The 19,324-nt window shown below is 42.2% G+C and overlaps 1 protein-coding gene across 2 annotated transcripts in view; it reads right to left on the bottom strand.

The window, feature by feature from the left end:
* LOC138213433 (protein TANC1-like) overlaps nucleotides 1-19,324 on the bottom strand; it is a 37,168-nt gene that overhangs the window by 4,164 nt on the left and 13,680 nt on the right. Inside the window, exons 8-24 of one of the 2 annotated variants that reach the window (XM_069174526.1) lie at nucleotides 18,136-18,252; nucleotides 17,672-17,962; nucleotides 16,660-16,787; nucleotides 13,225-13,456; nucleotides 12,205-12,371; nucleotides 7,794-8,102; nucleotides 5,598-5,798; nucleotides 5,280-5,383; nucleotides 5,002-5,110; nucleotides 4,059-4,181; nucleotides 3,732-3,968; nucleotides 3,248-3,457; nucleotides 2,954-3,035; nucleotides 1,436-1,569; nucleotides 1,213-1,336; nucleotides 950-1,125; nucleotides 309-441 (exon numbers count right to left, since the gene is read on the bottom strand). In XM_069174526.1, the coding sequence (XP_069030627.1) occupies nucleotides 309-441; nucleotides 950-1,125; nucleotides 1,213-1,336; nucleotides 1,436-1,569; nucleotides 2,954-3,035; nucleotides 3,248-3,457; nucleotides 3,732-3,968; nucleotides 4,059-4,181; nucleotides 5,002-5,110; nucleotides 5,280-5,383; nucleotides 5,598-5,798; nucleotides 7,794-8,102; nucleotides 12,205-12,371; nucleotides 13,225-13,456; nucleotides 16,660-16,787; nucleotides 17,672-17,962; nucleotides 18,136-18,252 (2,877 nt within the window). Of the gene's footprint in view, nucleotides 1-308; nucleotides 442-949; nucleotides 1,126-1,212; nucleotides 1,570-2,953; nucleotides 3,036-3,247; nucleotides 3,458-3,731; nucleotides 3,969-4,058; nucleotides 4,182-5,001; nucleotides 5,111-5,279; nucleotides 5,384-5,597; nucleotides 5,799-7,793; nucleotides 8,103-12,204; nucleotides 12,372-13,224; nucleotides 13,457-16,659; nucleotides 16,788-17,671; nucleotides 17,963-18,135; nucleotides 18,253-19,324 lie in introns of both variants that reach the window. The other variant, XM_069174525.1, reaches the window with a different exon arrangement.

Genomic DNA, 19,324 nt, shown 5'->3' with positions numbered 1-19,324 from the left:
GAAGAAGAGAGAGAGAGAGCGAGAGAGAGAGAGGAGTGGATGTGAAACTGCAGGAGCTGCAGACGAATCTAAACATTGTGCTGTATGGCAGTAAAACAAGCAAGTGTAAAATCTCTGTCTATCCATATGAGAAGAGTCTTCATTGATTAGGTTATGACAAATACAAACGTGAACACTGAGGAGCGAGTTCCACCAGAGACGATTCAACTTTACGCCGATGTGTCGTACAAAGTTGAATCGTTTGAACATAAAATGTTCTGGCTGTGGGTTTCACTGCAGGTCTACCATGGGAAGCATGATGTTTATACCCATCTTGGATCCTTTCTTGAGCAGCGACGCCACCAGGGCCGGGTTTTGGCAGCCGGCCGGCCGATCCGAACCTCTGGTGCCGTTGTTGTCCGCTCTCTCCAGAACCGCCCCGTGTTCCACCAGAGAGTGCACCTGGCCGTGCGTTGAATAACAACAACACAACATCTCAATCATGTGATTACATGCTGTTTGCTTCACTACATGATCAGTTATTACCCACAAAGCTGTCGGCCCCTTCACATCACTGACTTTAGAAAACTGTTGATCATCAGATAGTTTTGATTTCTCTCCTGCTGATCAATAGAATAAATGAGAGTCTGAAAGCTCAGATTGAAGTTCTTTGACTCTGCATGAAGTGTGATTGAAATCTGACATCCTGTGCTGAAGGACTCACATGATTATGATTCATTATGATGATTATCATCATTTTAATATTCATGGTTCTTTTCATTTGCCTGAAATAGCTTAAAATGATCTATGTCGCAAACAATCTTTTAACTTGTCATGATTATACGCTACTTAAAGGCCTATAAAGTGCATCCCAGCCACCGGTATGTAATATTTACAAGTAAATATAAATAAGACGTCAAAAACTTCCATTATCAACAGGATATCATTGAAACAACTTCATAAAACCCACTGTATCCGCATCCCCGTTCAGGGCAGCTAGGTCCAGCGGAGTCCGTCCTTGTCTGTCCGGTTGGTTCAGGTCTGCTCCCGCCTCCACCAGAAGCTGCACCGCACCTTTCTGGCCCTTCATACAGGCCCAGCTGAGCGCAGTCAGCCCCTCCTGATCAGCGGAGGACAGAGAGGCGCCTGGGACCACAAAACAAGACGAATATTGTTGTCCAGTTCATTCATCAAACGCACTTGGGTATCACAGTGGACGATGGGGACTCTCACCCTTTGACAGCAGGAGATCTACGGTGCTCACGTGGCCCTCAGAGGCAGCCAGCATCAGCGCAGTGCGACCCTGCTTGTCGCTGACGTTGATATCTGCATCTTGTTTCAGCAGCAACTCTGCAATCTGTGAAAAAGGAAGGGGAATTACTCCCCCCAAAAAAATAAAAAAATAAAAAGGGTAAAATGAGGAAGATCCGGTGTCAGGGACCCGACTCATCCTCACCTGCGCGTGTCCGTGTTTGGCGGTGCTGAGCAGCGGGTACATTCCTCTCCGGTTTGGTAGCTCCAGCCCTGCCCCCCGCTCCAAGAGGAAGGCACACGTCTCCATCCTCCCTCTCCCCGCCGCTGCGCTCAGCACTGACAGAGGGTCGGCATAGAGATGAGACGACGAGGCGGAGAAGAATATGTAATTGACACATTTAGGAGAGAAGTAGAAGCAGGAGTGAGAAACGGAAAGAAAAACTAGGCTGGCTATTTCCAATATCGGTTTGCTTCGAACACAGGCAGCTCTTTGGTTTATGTGTTGAAATATTATTTATCTACGCAATGTTTTAGTACAAATATAGATATGTGACAAGTACTACAGATCAAGACACCCTCTTTCTATCAATCCTCTTGAACCAAAATATCGAAATAAAGAGACAACTCTCCCCACTAGATAACCTGCACTCTCCTTTAACGAGTGTTATTCTGAAAAACGATGGGCACTCGTTCTTTTCTTTAGTATGTGAGTCCTTCAGTTAATTGAGCAGCCGGGGAAGGAGGTAAAGTATTGATGCTGTTCTCCAACCTCCAAGTACCCTTGATAAATGACATTATGTTTCCTGTGTCCACATGCATCAGTGGGCCAATCAATTGTATAGGGCTCCCTTTAAAGTGAAGTTGCTGTCATACGAGGTAAAGACAAAACAGAAACACTGCATTGCTGTCTTTGTTTGTGCAGCTGTACAAAGTAGCAGCAGAGTTAGTGAAGCTGCTGCTTTAAATACACAAACTGAACAAATGAAAATATTCTTCTTAAAGAGAATATTCAAAAATTGCCACACGCTGTATGCACTACTGTACAGTGATTCGATTTGACCGTGAATCCTGGACTGGCCATTTTATCTGTGCTAATGTACTGTAATCCAATGATGCATAACAAATATAAAAACAAAACAGGAGTAGTGTACATATAAAGGTGAATGTTTAAGAGCGTATTTCATGCTCCTACTTTTTCTGTCTCTGGACTGCAGGGGACTGTGTAATAGAATTACACTGTAATGGTGCTGTAGGCAGAGATTACATCCGACATGCTTTCAGGAAATGGACCTAACAGAATTGTGCGAGCTGCGCTATCACATCTGTGATAAGAGGTAAAAGTATTACAATTGAATAACAGCTGCTTTTAGATGCTACAAATGTGGACGGATAAGATATTCTGTGATAAATGTGATGCTCCATTTTGGTCGAAAAACGGAAAACTATTTACAGTCAAATCAAGTATTTGATATCGACCAGAGCATCATAAAATCATAATACCAAGAGGAGTAAATGTGCTATGGGCTCCTGCAGCTCCGCTCATGATGCTCGCTGTGTATTCATGTACAGGTAAGTCAGTTGTTTAATATGTATTCATTGCACACAGCTAGGATGTGCCTGAAATGCGACCCTGAAGCCCCTTCAGTACGAGTCGAGAGCCACACTGATGGACAGAAAGAGGTGAGAAGCTAAATTTATCTGACTGATAGGAGAAATGCACCCGTTTCTCCCCAGAGTGAGTCGTGAGCGTCCATCTGCACTGCCAGCTGTTCATCTTTCAAGTCCAGCAAGCTTTTCACCACCTGCAGGAAAACACAATTTAACAGTCCTCTATTGGCGGCTTGCTGCACAGAAAACAGACCACAGCAGCCACAGACCTTGACCACAGAAAATAACAAACAACATCTAATAGATCCTCTGCGTCAGCCAAGGATGTGCACCGTGCTCTACACGAAGATGAATTTCAGCGGTGTTAAAAATGTTTTTGTAATTAGGACTGTGGTTTGATATGTACCTGTGTGTGTCCCACACTAGCTGCAGCCGTCGCTGCCTGCTGCGCTGCCTGTGTTTTCCCGGTCGCAGTGTCGTTGCTGTGATGCTGCTGCGGGTCAGTGGAAACCTCCGCTCCCCAATCCGAGCTCAGCATGATGCTGATGATTTCTGCGTGGCCCTTCAGCCCGGCATGGACCAGCGCACACTGGTTGTTCTTATCAGCGTGGCCCACCTGGCACAGAGGGGCATACAGAAGGACTTAGGACACGGGTCCTCGCCGGTGCCTGTAATACGCTGGCCTAGATCAGCCCTGTTTATGTCATCTGTCTCCAAGAATAGATCCCCAAACTGTAGTGAATGTAAAACCAGAGCGGTTCGGGAGGTGTAAAGAGAGACGGAGTGTTACAGATTAAAATCAGATTTATCTGTGGTAATTATGTTGACTACGCCCCCCTCCCCAAACCTACCACTGTCACGCCCCCTCTCTACACAGAAATCACACTGACCTTGGCTCCTTTTTTGCAGAGCAGGTTGACGATGTCTGCGTGTCCCGCAGCGGCAGCCAGACAGAGGGGCGTCATGCCGCTGTCAGTGAGCCCATCGATGGGAGCGCCCATCTCCAGCAGCAGAGTGACCATCTCCACGTGCCCCAGGTGAGCGTGGACAGCCAGGATGGGAGCATGTCCTATTACCTCTGTACTCCAGGTCACACTCGCGCCACCTAGCATCAACAGACGACTTACCTGCAGAAAGAAAGAAAAAAAGAATCTCTGTAGGAAAGCTTAAACATTTAGGCGTAAGCGTTTTTAATGTATCCCACTGCTGTATGTCACCTTGATGTTAGGCGTGTACAGGTTCCTCAGGGAGCCCAGTGCAGCGGACAGACTGTCTGTGCTGCAGTTTACCCACATGGCCTGAAGAACGCTGGAGGACACACCTGTCTTCTTACTCAGACCCTGGGGGAGAGACACACACACAGAGAGCGAGACAGATTAAGCTTGTTTAGATGAGATCTGCAGTGCAGAATTTGAATTGTGCAGTGAGTAGAGTGCGAGCCATGCATGCAAACACAACAATACTCACTGTGGGTGTTTATGTACTGTATACGAGTGGTGTCAATGTATAGGAAGCTGGCAGAGACCGGGGCTCACTCGTACTTGTGAGACAAGTTCAGACCGAAGATTAACAACGAGAGGAAACTGTTTTAGCGTTGCAGCAGTGTGAAGTGGCTCCTTTCAGCTTGACTCAAACCAGCTGACGGCGTCACCTGCGACTCACGTTGTCAAGTCGCAAATGGGCAGTTTAGTAATGTGAGGTACAATCGTGTTTTTTTTTTCCCTGCTTATTAGAGGAGACGGTGACTCTATAAAATGACAGAACAGCTCCGGAAAAAGATGGAAAAAAAAAACCTGACATAACAGCGGAGATCTCCTGTCTCAAGTTCACGGCATAAATTGCATCACTAGAAAAGATGCAGCTGTTGCCAGTAAGTCACTGTCACTATCCTCATTCATGTTTTAAGACGCTACAAATGATATCCGGGTGCGTAAAAGCCTGAAAAGTCAGCAGTTGCCATGGAGATGTTACACCATCTAGTCTAGTTGCTTTGGTGTAAACTGGCAGGTTCATGGCAGGCGAGAAGTTTTTCTGTGCAGTAACACAGTAAAGTGGAGGATCTTTATGTGAAGCCTTTGGAAATTAAGGCTATCGGCCTATCAAGTACTGTCGGTTCCATTCATAAACCTGCATGAGTTGTAGTGTCACAGTTCTGGTTACCTTGAATATGTGAGCCTTGAGGATGTGGTGTCCCAGTTCCATCGTCTGCTGCCGGTTCAGCTTGCCCTCCTGTCTCGAGAACATGAATGCCAGGAGAGCGTGGCCACTCCTACACACATGTACACGGTGCATTTCATTTTTCAATTAGAAAAGACGACAAAAGTTCTCATGTAACAACCCTCCTTTTTGACAAGGATTTCTCACACTTCTTTCTTATGTCACAAACCTATATAGAGTAAATGTTAAGAGGCCTCTGCGTGTGTGACCTTTGACCTCACCTCGGTTCACAGAGAAAGTCAGCGCTTTCTCCATCGGCCCTCCAAACCAGCCACTCTCTGAAGGAGGGATGACACAGCATCCGTGTGCCATCCCTGCGTCTCACCTGCAACCACAGACGGCAAGGAACACGGATGAGAAAATGCTGATCAGGTTTGTTATATTTAAAGAAACCATTAATGGCTGTCCCGTGTCCATTCGGATAATAATCCCTACTTCTAAACTCTTAGACGTAAATGTAAGTTATTTACTTTACTGCAATACAAACACAACATTTAAACATTATGGACCCTTCCATGCAGTTATATCAAGAGTCTTACCATGAATCCAGCCAGACTGTCTAATCTCTGCTGGAAGTCCTTCCACTCCAGCTCCCCCCTCACACTCCCTGCATTCAGAGCCCTGAACATTTGTTCATCAGTCAGTGGGTGCAGAGAGGCCAGGGCCACATTGAGCACCGGAAGTACCCGCTCAAAGACCTCTTTGTCCGGTAAACTCGCACGACACATCAGCAGGTACACCTAACAGACAGCACACCTTGTTAACGTAATCAATTTACTTTTGACCAAACCAGAACTGACTGGTAGCCAATTCTCAACGAAAAAAAAAAAAGAGGATTTCAGAGTTAAAACGTGCGAGTTTAAACGAAATGAACGGTAAATAATTTAACAAATATTAACATGATTGCGTTTTACACACCTAAATCCTCTTGGCTTAAATATAGAAAATGGCCAGATCTTATAAGTGAGATATCATTGTCATGGGTTCATGGGAAATACTAATCACATGACACGGATCAAAGCAAGCATCCACTCGAAGAGGAAACAACAGAAGCTAGCCAACATGTTAGCTTCCATTTTTCACGATTTGACTTGACGTGTTGCATCTCGTCAGGGATCCTGGATCTTTGGAACATTGATAACTTTGCTGGAAGCTTCTGCGACATCCTGAAAGTGAACACTTACAATAAAAAAAAAAAAAAAAAGTCACAGCTTTATTTACACAGGCTGTTCACTACGATTGGTGTAAGCATTCCAGACATTTCATCATGTGATGGATTTTACTAAATGATCCACACTGTTCCTCGTCGTTCTTGTATTTAACTGTCCATCACCTTTATGCATGCTTTCCCACATCCATTATCCGCTCATTAAATCATTACATTTCTCGGGCTTTGTGTGTCTGACAACACCTGCTCATCTCTTGTCCTAGTTTACGCTGATGATTATGTAACATTAAAATGCGACTGCCATTTACTTTAGTCACTGTGGACTATTTTTGGCGCTTTGTGTGAAGTTTTTGATCCTGTCAGTTTTATCTTTTATTGATCTGAGTAGAGAGTGGGAGCACTTTTTCTCTTTTTTGTGAAAAATGTCCCTGAACAATATTTTGTTTCCTGTGTTTCTTTGTGTGTGGATTTTAGGGACACTGATTGCTTCGTCCTCAGGCGAGATGCTTCACGACCGACAGCTCACCGCGATGACTGACAAGTGTTAAGTGCTAGACTGTGAACTTGACCAGATGAGGAGGCAGAGGGCGGGTCCAAAAATACGCTGAATGTAAAAAGTCAGTCTCTTTAGCTTAAGAGGATTCAAGGCTGTTGTTTACATATGGTATTACATATCTAAATAACAGTGCGATAAAACACACATTACTCCACAGCTGGTTCCCAAACCTTTTCTCTCAGACATTATCTAACATCAGTTGGAGTGGTGGCTATGAACTATTCCAGCAATCACATGTGCAAAAAACTCATGTGATCACATATGACCACATGCGATTAAGCACGTGAAACACGTATTTTCCCTACATGGGAAACATGGTTTTGGAACATTTTCATGGTGTGATGTTTGAAGCCCATGTATAATCCCAATTGAAAACTTTTCCACATCTTTGCCCCATCTTATGATATATTGCAACATGGGAAACGCGTTGTTTTTTCTGTAACGGTAGCTGTTTCATCCGTTTCATTAATTTGACAATTTTATCTTTATGGTCATTGTTACATCTTTCAACTCTATTTGTTGCTTTTTTGAAGCTATTTCAATCACTTTCAGCCAACTAATTCAACAGTTTGAGTATTACTTTTAGATTTTTCCACTGTTTATGCATTATTTTCCCTCAACAAATTACCCATGACTTTTGTCTAATGTTATTTCAACATTCCACGAGTTACTATTAGCAAACTATTTCAAGCATTTTACCATTATTTACTTGTCTATTACAACCATTTATCCATCACTCGAACAAATTATATCAACATTTATCCAAATATTTTAAACTAGCATTAAATATTCCAACAATTAATTCCTATCTATCACTTCAAGCTAATTGTTTATATGTTACTTTTAGCAATCGTATGTATTTTAACCTTTTATCTATGCTCATTGTTTATATTAACCTAGTTTAAAAATTTTACCTGACTCTCATTTGCAACATGTGTTGTTACAGCTGACCTCAATATGTCCAAATATATGTTTTCTAACCAAATCATGAGTTCAATCAACGTGTCTGACCTCTGACAGGGAGACAGGCACGACCAGGTAGTTTCCTCCTTTCAGAGCCAGGTGGCCTTTGTGGAACAGATCCAGGGTCAGCTGCAGGTAGAGGATGGAGCCGTGGCTCCGCGTTGACAAATGGCTGCTGAACTTGCTGAGGAGTAGCGGATCAGGTGCAGAGCCGGTTGGTGTGGTGACATTAGTGGCAACCTGGGTGCTGCTGCTGACCCGGTGATGGATGTAGTCACTCAGGTCAGCTCCCAGATCACTGCTGTCTGGCAGGATGTCCAGAGAAATGCCAGAGAAGGGGAGGAGGGTGGTGATTTCCTGCAGAGGAAGAAAACGGTTAAATACTTGGTGAAATACTGTTGAAACTGACATCACGCAGGCACAAACACCTTAATGTTTAAAGAATGTATAGGTTGCATATTTGTGGTGCTTTAGCAAAGGACAAATTAAAAGCACCAAAATGAGGACCCAATCCTCAGATGTTGTTGCCTCTGACTCACGCAGAGCCATGGGATACAGTACAGTAAATAGTGTGACAATGACTCAAGCTCCAACATTGCTCACAGGCATCTCTCAGATTCACATTTCATCTCCTCTCTTGCCATCCTCAACTGCTCAACACCGGCCGAAACCAGCTATGACTGATCCAATTTTTTTTTCTTTTATTGCCGCTCAGTTCCTCATTAACGAAGACTGACATTTGGGTTCAACGACCATCAATTGACATGTGGCCACGGACAGTCCTCCACTTACCCCTTCCGCAGCACTTCACTGTGAAATGGCCGGTAAAAGGGGAAAGGTAGAAACGATGCTCCAATCAGGGAGCGTGGATACTGCAAGAGTGGAATAACAGCTGTACTTTTCATCGTAAAATGTTTATATTTAATACTTTCTGACTTCAAATGCATCAAGAAGAAAATTACCCCAAATGTGTTTTGTGTATTCCCAAACACTAATCCAATTATGTAACTGGCTGGCTGGCTGTCAAGCTCCAGAATCCCAGCAGACTCCCAGTAGTATTACCATCCATTGAGGAAGTAATCCATGAAGCATTTGGAGGCTTGGCTTTGGCGTTGGACAGATGCGTCCGCTGTTTGCCGGGATTACCAACCGGATTGAGAAAATACATCAGACTAGAGAGAGCCACGGTGCCAAACAACACACTGTCCATACCGTGGCAGTAAAAAGCACAACATCACACTGCATAGTCTGCACAGTGAGCAAACACGAAAGAAGCAGGCTTTAGATGTAGTACCTCTGTGATTCGGGTAATGTGAGGCAAAGGGAAAATTCATGGTTTCGTTCAGTCCTAATTTTTAAGATTTCACTTAAATCTATTGGTAGCTAGCTATCTAAGTAGTTCTGTTTGCCCAGGTTTTGAAATGTCTGCCTGCATCGAGTGACAGGTGCTCACCTGTCATACCGTAAAGGCGCTGAGCGGTGCTGAATGGTCCGCAACATGTAGTGCAAAAGATACGTGACGCACACAAGAGTACACATCCCGATAAAATAGAGGAGTGTCATTTTATTTGTAGCTCAAAACATTTAGGAGTCACATTTAAATAACTCAGGAGCAACATCTTTTCCATTCAAGGAACAGCATTTTTGTTACTCACTGTGAGGATTCAAGAGTTACTGTCCGGAAATACACATCCATTCATGTTATTAAATCTGCTTATTGTTTGCAGGGCAGCAGAAGGTCGAGTCCTTTTCTAGCTAACACTGGATGAGACGTGACCTGCTCCCATTTCTATATTAATACAGCTGGACATGGCCTCTGTTCCAAATTACATACTTCCCTGAGTACAGTAACAAATAGTGCTCTTATTATTATTATTATTATTATTATTATTATTATTATTATTAGTGGAGCCATATTATGGGTAGTGTTTGGAAATGTTTCTTTCATCGAGAGTAATGTAATTTAATATGATCGTGAATGCATCTTAAGAAGTTTGTTTGCAAGGTACAGTGTTTGCAGTGGTGAAGTGTTTAAGCCATAACCTGCCAATTTTGCATCCTGTAGATCAGACCAGCATTTCATCATCTAAGGCGGGCTTTCATCACCTTTAATGGGGGAAAACGATTCCCCACACTGCATTCATAGCAACGGACAATCAGAGGAAGTCAAGACTTTTCTCCAAACTTCTGCTTTCAACCAAGTGGTTTAAATAATAGCGTTATGCTGAAGAATTGCTGTGTAGTTAATACTCCAACAATGATGTGAAAAACTCTGATCTCAGATTTTTTTTTTTCCCTGACATGTCCTAAAAAAGATCCTGATAGAAGGGCTTTATGGCACCGGTCTATACAAGGGAAGGCATCAGGAGGCTGTGGGTTAGTTGTCAGTTGTAGTTGTTCATTGCTGATGTGAGTTAGCATATTATTTGTAGAGCAGGACTGAAGAATACAATGATTCACTGGTAATTTGCACACCTTGAGACTCAGTAAGGTAAAATAGTCCGTGTGGGCACCTCTCGCCATTGACGTGACTAAGGAGGGATCAAATTAAACTTTTTTTTTTTTTTTTTTTTAACTACCCAGCGTGCTCTATCGCAGGCAGAGTGGACATGTATGTACTTGACGTGGTGTTTTGGGGACTGGTGTTTTTTTTTAATTAGTTTGGTTCTGTCCCGCTATTTTACATGAAAGTCTACTGCGAGGGTCACTTGTTTTCGTTTTCCCCCAAAAGGGGGCGGGGACGTTTTGAAAACCAAAGTTCCCGGATGTGCAGGTCCGATCTACACTGTTGTTTGTTCGGTCTACTTCCAGTCAGTCAGTCAAGAGGCAACGTCAAGTTCTTTGGTTTGTGATTGGTTAGTGGGCGGGACCACAACATCAGAGCAAGGTGCAAGGGCATGTGAGCACATGTGGACTTTTCTCCGGTGCTAAACCTCCAGCCGGCACCCGAGTGGACATCAACCCGTTCGGCAACTAACGAGCTCATCCAAGCATCAAACTACGGCGGTAAACTGGACTTCGGTGGGTGAGTAACCCCGTTTCATTGTCCCGTTCAGCGGCCGTCATAAACAACATCCGGCCTGCACCGGGTTCAATTTAAGTACTTTTTCTGGCGTTTATATTTTGTTTTATTTGAGTGTGGGCCCACTAATATTGTATGTGTATATCTTGTTGTATTCTCGTGTGTAATTTGGAGTCTAAAGTTCCTTTGGTGCACATTTGCATTACTTTTGAGCAATAAAGGGTTTGTTGAGGTTTTAAGTGCCTTTTTGTGCCCAAACAGGCAGTTAAGTGAAGTTGAGTGGTGTACTTGACTAGAAAGGAGGAAAGAGTGAAATATACGTTACAGCTGGTGTATTTGTGCATTTGGTTTTTTTTTTGCTTTAAAGGTAAATTGGCCGTTTTATTTTAATATTGTTTAGGGCATTTTTGGGGGTTAATTAACTGTTTAATTTGGACATTTTCACATTTTTAAAAGTTTTTTCTGGTTGTTAATGTAAATTACTTGTTGAGTTTAAAAGTGCCCACAGTGAGTTAAAAGGTCCATTACACGCAGTTAAGAGTCTTTATTCTTTGACAAAGCAGACAGTCACGCACTCAATACCCATTATTAGCGTACATTACAGTAGTTTTACTCTATTGAGTGTCGGTAAAGGACTCTGGCGCTGTTAAAAAAGGCCTGTAGACCACAAAAGTGCGACATTAGTACGCTTACTTGTAAGTCATCATCATGTACTTCCATGTTTCTGTACTTGTCAGCTTGAACGCACTCACACGTTCAAAAGAGCGACTGTTAGTACATAAGTGCCATTTGAAACAGTGTCTCGAGTCAGCCGGTGGCCAAACGTGGTACTGCACCAAAACATACCCGCTGCCTCCAAAGATTATTCTCCAAACGCACCACCAGTACAAAAAAAAACCCCGCTGTCTTTCGACAGGACAGCTCAACCTTAGCAAAACTACTTTTATGTGCATGACTTTATCCTAGTCATCTAGTGGGACTGAGTGGGAGGGGCCAGGGAGGGAAACACGAATGAGTGGAAACGAACCGAGGTACCAACATTTTTTTTTTTTGACTGATGTGCTCAGTGTGTAGCACTAATTGAGTATTTCAAAGTTGAAAGTTAAAATATTACATTTATGTGTATTTCATGGGACAATTTGCCATTAGTGTGTAGAAAATTGACATTCTCTCACACGCACACACACACACACACACACACACACACACACACACACACACACACACACACACACACACCTAAAGACAGTTTGGAGCTAAAAATGAAAGTAATCGAAGTGTTTTTGGACTGTGGGACGAAACTAGAACACCTAGAGAAAAAAACACCAGACCTGCAAAGATGGAACGATGCAGTTGCACTAAGTGAACTGTAATGTGGGTGAACCATCCCATCATGTGAGATCACTGCAAGACTGTAATGTAAAAAGTCGCACTCACCACCAGGCCTGTCCTGACTGTGACCACCAGTTTAAGCCAGAGTGGAAATTTGGAGATTATTTTGGTGATGAAGGTTGCAATGGTGTACCCGTAGTCTGGTTTATGGAATTCTGCCTCATTAAGACTGTCAACCAATATGATGTAGTCATCTTCGGGTAGCCTTCGCTCTGAATACACATAAAAGAAAAGAGAAAGTTAACAGAGGCTTGAGCACAACAAACCACTGCATATCTTTCATTAGCCTTGCAAAGAGCACAGAGTAAAGAATCATAGAAAGGATGCAAAATGTTGGTTTTTTTTTAATCCTTTTGTGGATAAAATCGGTGCATCTTTGTTTTCCAAAACGGGATACGTCGAGAAAAGCAACGCTGCTATTGATTATATTCTGCTGAAAGGGGCCAGAGGCCATTGCTGTTTATTAGCTTGAAAACAGGACATATCCATCATGTTACACATCATCTAAGCTGTCAAAGCATCTCTGGAGGCCCGTGAGGACTCATACACTCACACTCATGCACATAAGGGCTCTCAAGTTTTTTTATAACCTGTTTAATAGAGATGGAGTAGACAAAACACTCCTCTACTGAGATTGTGGAGGGCCCGGTCATAATAACACATCAATCTAGCTGTCTGACTGTATCATGAGAAACTGACCTGGCTAATACACCTGTAATGCTCAAAGCCTCCCCTAAGTATTCTGTGACCTTGAAATCCTGTGGGATGCTGATGATTCACCAGGGCAAAAATAACACTTCTCATTTCCCTATGTAAATGACCAAACATCTGTTTCACACTGCAGTTCCAAATCATTGACCTTAACCAGGGAAAATAATCTATGAGCCCATCATGGACTCATTAATAGGCTATTTCACACAGGAGATGGCAGCAGGTTCCCTAATTGCAGGGTGAGGGAGGTAGACAGTGTTCCACCTTAAAACGGATCCTATTTTAAAACTTTAAAAGCTCTTTAAAATTTTGAACATCACATTTGTCTTAAAGTGTGTGTGTAGACTTCATTACCCTTGCGCAGGCCGGCTATGGGCTCGAGAACGCCCTTTCGGAAGGCGGCGATGGGGTCTTGAACGCAGGAGCGCAGGCTGAGTGTGTTTTGGAGCTGAGGCTCTTGAACCAGCAGCTCCCTGTATGGGGCGAGCTGTGGCGCTCTGGCCAGCAGGGCGGCGACGCTGTGCACAAACTCCGGTACCAGGCAGGTGTAGGTGTTATCGGCCTGACAGAAATGGTAGGCCACCACCTGGCAGGAGAAAGGAGGGGGGAAAAAAAAACTGAAAAAATAGGGGTGTAATGCAAAGCTGCTATTAATGTGCTTATTTAATGAAAATATCTGTTTGGGGGTCAAAATAATATCTGCATAACTGTTTATGATCCGGTTGGGAATATTTGAAATATATAGAGGAGGTCATTCAGGTTGTAAAAGTGGGAGAAGATGAAGGACCAGACTGATTCTTCTGATGAATATACCACAGTAGATGGAACAACAGATGAATGTAAAGTTGGTTTTAAGTGTCAATGATAAAAGAAAAAGGAGCATGGTACTGAAAAATAGTCTGAAAAGCTCTCCTGACGATTTTACAAGCGCTTTTTGAGACTTTTAAAAACTGCTTATCAGCATTCGTTTACTGTCAAATCACAACACAAGCTTTAATATAAGATCATGAGGTCAAAACACAACTAATCTGGTGAAAAGTTAATGAAGATAAACTTTTCTAGATGTCTGCATACAAAACTTTGAACATATTTTTTGCCTCTTAAGCCTGTTTGTTTGTATTTTGGGAGATCTGGATCATTAAAAGTCATGTTGCAGTTCCTGTTTGCACCGTGCAGCTGAGGGGTGCCTTTTCTCTGCAACAAATGTATATGCTTTATCCTTGAGGCATCTCTTGCCATGCCACTTAAAGAGTACGGCCAGCTGATTGCAGCTGTATATTTTATTTGTATTTTTTTTCACTTTGAGTGAGTTCTGACTCAGAGAAGAAGAAGCAACGCTGTGTTTGTTAAATTGTGTGATTGACCTGTAAGCTGGGGGAGAGGGAACAATAAAACTGCATAAATTGAGATGCTGTTTGTATTTGTTCAGAGTACATTATCTGTTCATATCACTGGAGAAAAGATGAAAAACAAAAAGTGGAAAACAATCTCGAAGGCTATTATCACGCATAAAAAAATGTGGGTTGTATTAAACGATATAAACACAAAATATAGGCAGAAATCATAGAGGTGGCTGAATCATAACAGTTTGTGCTCACGAAACTCAATGAGAGCTTCATTCAGCAGATTACTGCAGTATATCTGTAAAATAAATACCAGTTGGTTTATTCAGACGGCAAGCTGAAAGATAAAAGAGTCTGAGGAAAGACTCACCACTGCTAATGAGGAGGATTTGTGCAAAAAGAATTGCAATGAATGGCAGCTGCATTTCAGTTATCTGTAAACCATAAAAGCATTTTTTCAGGAAAATGATTCTCTCTTTTAGAAGCTTTCTACATCTCAGCCGAAGCCACGAGTGGTCCACATATAACGTGATCACTTTACTTTTTAACAGGCATCCTCACCATCACAAGTAGTCTGACTAGTTCCCATGGAAACTCTCACTGAGGCCATGTTAGTAAATTTAGAAGCTTCCATGTCATCTATGTGCTACAGTCAGCAGCATGTTCTACATGTGCTGAAGAACAGAGAAGAGGAACTCTGACATTAAAACCTTGTGTCACAAACGTGTCGCCCCACAGCTCTTTGAAAAAAATGAACGACGCCGATATGTGTTTATCTCTGAACTGATCCCTTGTCGGTGTTTTGCGAAGGCTTTTAACAGTCACAGCTCCCTGCAGTACTGTATGTGATGCTGTATTATATTGCCATACTTTCATATCTGGTGCAAGAAAGAAAAACAGGCCTATCAAAACAGCCATAACAAAATTACAAATCTGAAAGCATCCCTGTAATGTAAACGTTATTTCTTCCTTTTTTTTCTGCGAGAACTGCAGGTGAGTCAGATGCCTGGAGTGTGTTATGTGTGTATGTAAGCTTGTATCTTTGCGAGGACCAATTTCAGTTTTTATTACATTTTTTATTTGGGTCCTTGAGAGTGATACATTTTGGTGTGTGCTTACTTCTTCAAAGGGCTGTTTGGTGGATAAGATTTAGTTTTTAGCTAAACATTACAATTAAGTTGAGGGGTGGCATCAGGCATGCAGCTCTGGTAGTTAAATGAATAGTTCAAATTTTTTGTACACGTATTTATTTGCAATGTTGCAGGACATGAGAAGATCGATACCAGTCTCGTATATCTGTTGATTAAAAAAAAAACTACTGCCAGCATCAGTTTAGCTTAGCTTCGCACAAAGACTGGAAATAGGTTGAAACAGCTAGCCTGATTCAGTTCAAGGGTAACAGAACCCACGTACCGTAAAGCTCACTAAAATGTTTCATCCCGTCTGTTTAGTTTGATCAAAAACCAAAGTGTAAATGTGTAAATTGTTGGGTGATAATGTGCTGAAGTTACTCCTGTAAGCAGTAACTTTCTTCCCTCCCTGGCAACAGCTCAAAGCCAAGCAATAGTTCAGCACATAACCTCAGAAAAATAGAGCTGTCCATCGTACACTATGGCTTTTATATAAATTAAAGAAATGAGATATGGCAGGATAAATACTGAGTGGTGGAGATGCTGGCAGAGGGATTTTTTTTTCAGTATATATTGAATAATTTTTTTTACAGAACAAAACAACTCAGACATGACATGGTAAGATAGTTAGGTAAGAATAAGAAATAAAAACACGAGACATTATCTCCAACCCTAACCCTTACCATCTCTTACAGCAGAGAAAGATAACAGGAAATTAATGAATTTGTAAACAATCAGTAAGGTTAAAGAAAAAGATAGAGACAGAGACATGAGTTGTAGTCGATGTGAATACATTCTGTTATAAGACTGCCACAACATTTTTCTGTTGTTGTTGAGGTGATGCCCTTGATTCAAAAGAGGAACAATATTCAGTTTCAGTTTAATATCTATGATATTCACCCACAATACCAGAGTAGTAGCTTTGTAGCTTCACATGACCACAAATATTGTATATAATTGACAATCTCAGCATTACACTTACAACGGTAAGCAGATTTGAACAGAGTCCGGCTCAATGTTTCCACTCTTGATGCTATGAAAACGATATCCTGGCTTCAGCTTTATATTTAACAGACACATACGAGTGAGGTATCAATTTTCTTATGTAACTTTCCCCCTAAAGGCAAATAAGTGCAATTCCTGTTGCTTTTCGGTTAGAGTTACACACTACAAAGGGAAACTTGTAATTGAGGGACTTCACAAGTGTAGAAATGCTAATAAGAGAGAGAGAGAGAGAGTGTGTGTGTGTGTGTGTGTGTGTGTGTGTGTGTGTGTGTGTGTGTGTGTGTGTGTGTGTGTGTGTGTGTGTGTGTTACCTTGGCAGCTAGGCATCTGACTGCCTCGTTCCTCTGCGCTGTACTATCCCCTGTGCCTGCAGCAGCGCTCTGGTTGGACTGGGAATCGGCTGGCTGTTTGGAGGCTGCTTTTCCCTGCCTATCCCCACCTGAACGGAGAGCACAGAACAACAACAATGAACGCAAAGCTGCCGTTTACACTCGTTGGATGAAATCTCAGGTGTAAGCAGAAGAATGTCAGGAGTGAAGTGAAAGGAACGCAATTAAACCGCTGCAATTAATTAGTGCATCTGTAAGCAAGACTGGTAACTACGAGTATTGAGAAAAACTACACCAGATGGAAGCAAGAGGGTTTGCAGATTGACCTGTAGTCTGGATTCATAATACCTCATGCTATATCCTCTTTTAAATTCAAATGAAAATTACATCATACATTACAGATATCAATAAATAATCCAATAGTAATGAAAGATGAATGCCACTCTGCCGTCAGCCTGTAATCTGAACAATACATATTTTTGTAATACAGGAAAAGGCTGAAAGCAGCTGACTTAAAAAAAAAAAAAAAAAATCTCTATTTGTGACTATTCTTATTTCAATAACACCAGGTGTCATGTCATATTTGATCCAAAACATAAAATTCATCAGCGCGTCACAGCATGTAACATGCATTTATGTGCCAAATTTTTGTGTACTAAAGGTTGTTTTCTTTTTTTTCCGACAAAGGAACAGTTCCAGTGCCAGTCATGAAAGGGGGGGAGACAGAGACAATCTCACTCAGCTTACACAACTGCAATCAGCAGAGAAACCTCAGGGAGAACTTGAAAGAGGAGTGCGTGACCCAGTTACTAAACTCCTTCCCAAAAAGTGAGTGATATTTTTTTCTCCAATATCTTACAAGAATCTGTCTCTACTCGAGCGTACGGGAGGATGTATGAATCCAACCTGTGGCGTTCTGTTGTGTTCTTACACTAATGTTTGGAGCTGCAACTAAAGCAAGTCACAATGCTGGGAGTAAAGATAGGCGTCTTACATTTAGGGGAGGAGCCTGGGCTGTGAGGGATGCTGGGACCACCCTGTGGCGTGCGCATGCTATAACAGCTGAGTGTCACCAGGCGCCAGATGATGGCCGTCTTGCCGGATCCTGCGTTGCCCACGATGACAGCGCCGCGTCCCTCGCAGCAGCTCGTTTTTCTGAGGACCTCCTCCAGTCGCGTGAAGAGCCAATCCCGGCCCACGAAAGGTGTTTCCGCGGTGATGCCGGGGACTTCAAACAGCAATGGTTTTAGCATGATGTCGGCTTGTTTGAATGGCACCAATCTCCCTAGACAGAGGGAGAGGACAGTTGTAAAAGCATATTTGAGAATGGATAACTTTATGTATATTCAGGCAGTGACACGGGGGAAGTGCAAGTTCCACACGGCTCTGCAGAGGTCTGCAGAGAACAAACTATATTTACACAATGATTTTTACCCCTGAGGTGAAGCCACGAAATACCTTTGGAGTCATCACTTGTGCGTCCAGCTGTGTTGTGTTTGCGGACGGAGCTCCTGTGTCCAGCAGCCCTTTGGTTGTCCAGATAACTCAAATCCTCCAGCCGAGTGGAGCTTGTTGCTGCAAAGAGAGAATGGATGGGGAGTGAATTCAGAGTGTGAGAGAAATATAGGAAATGTGCATAGATACACATGCATACTGCAGATACTTCAGTAAATTATTGTAGCCATGGAGACGTGAGGCAAACAGTTTTTGCTCTTATTAATGTGTGCCCAATGACCTTGGAAGAGACAAGAGAGAGGAAAAGAAAAGAAAACAACTCTTCTCCCATCCTGCAATCTCTAGTTAACATGAGTCTGAAATTACCAATGTTTCATTCTGTCTTTCACGTCAGGACACCGAATTTGTGATAATCAGTGGAAACGCATCGCCGGCTGTAATAATGGGGATTACACACGTTCCTCCGATGACCAAATAAAACCAAATAAAAGCCCCAAATGATAAATATGATGAGGAACATATTGTACTGAAGGACAAGAAACAAAAAGATGAAGTTCTTTACTCCCACATTGGCCTATCCATCCACCCACTCACACTACAGAGTTTACAGGTCAGTCAGGCTTACTCTCTGCAGTTTTCAAGATATTTAGCCGAGTCTTTAGTCAGGTTAGTTATTGGGGAAAAATAGGGAAATATTGCCTTGTGTAATTTGGAGTTTCTTAAATTTGGTATTCTGCATATCTGCAATAGTCTCTTTCTTTTGTTATAGCAAATCATTATGCAGCAGAAGTCAGTGATGCAGTCCAATTTGCAAACATTACAAATTTGTAAATGCTGACACTGTGTCAGAAAGATACTAATTAAACTCTACTGTAACTCTAGATTTGTGGACAACATATGATCTCTGTATATGTTTCAGTCCAGCAGAACATCCTGACAACAAATAAATAACAGTATAAATACAATAATTTGCATATATGTACAATTAAAGGGTTACTGGTCGCGGGAGTCATTCGAGAAGAAATCATTTTAAAATTTACACACGGGCAAGTGCATACTAATTTAAGACATATTTAAAAAAAAAAAAAAAAAAAAAAAAGGGTGAACATATTCTATCGTGAAAAAATAATAGAGAATAACACATTTCTATAATTCAGTAAATTTAGTTTCAGTTGTGAAAAGGACGAAAAAC

This window comes from Embiotoca jacksoni, unplaced genomic scaffold (assembly GCF_022577435.1).
Source record: "Embiotoca jacksoni isolate LCO1_2020_lvr unplaced genomic scaffold, fEmbJac1.0.p SCAF_6, whole genome shotgun sequence".
Lineage (NCBI taxonomy): Eukaryota > Metazoa > Chordata > Actinopteri > Embiotocidae > Embiotoca > Embiotoca jacksoni.
The sequence above is the reverse complement of the archived record's forward strand: the minus strand, read 5'-3'. Positions and strand labels throughout refer to the sequence as shown.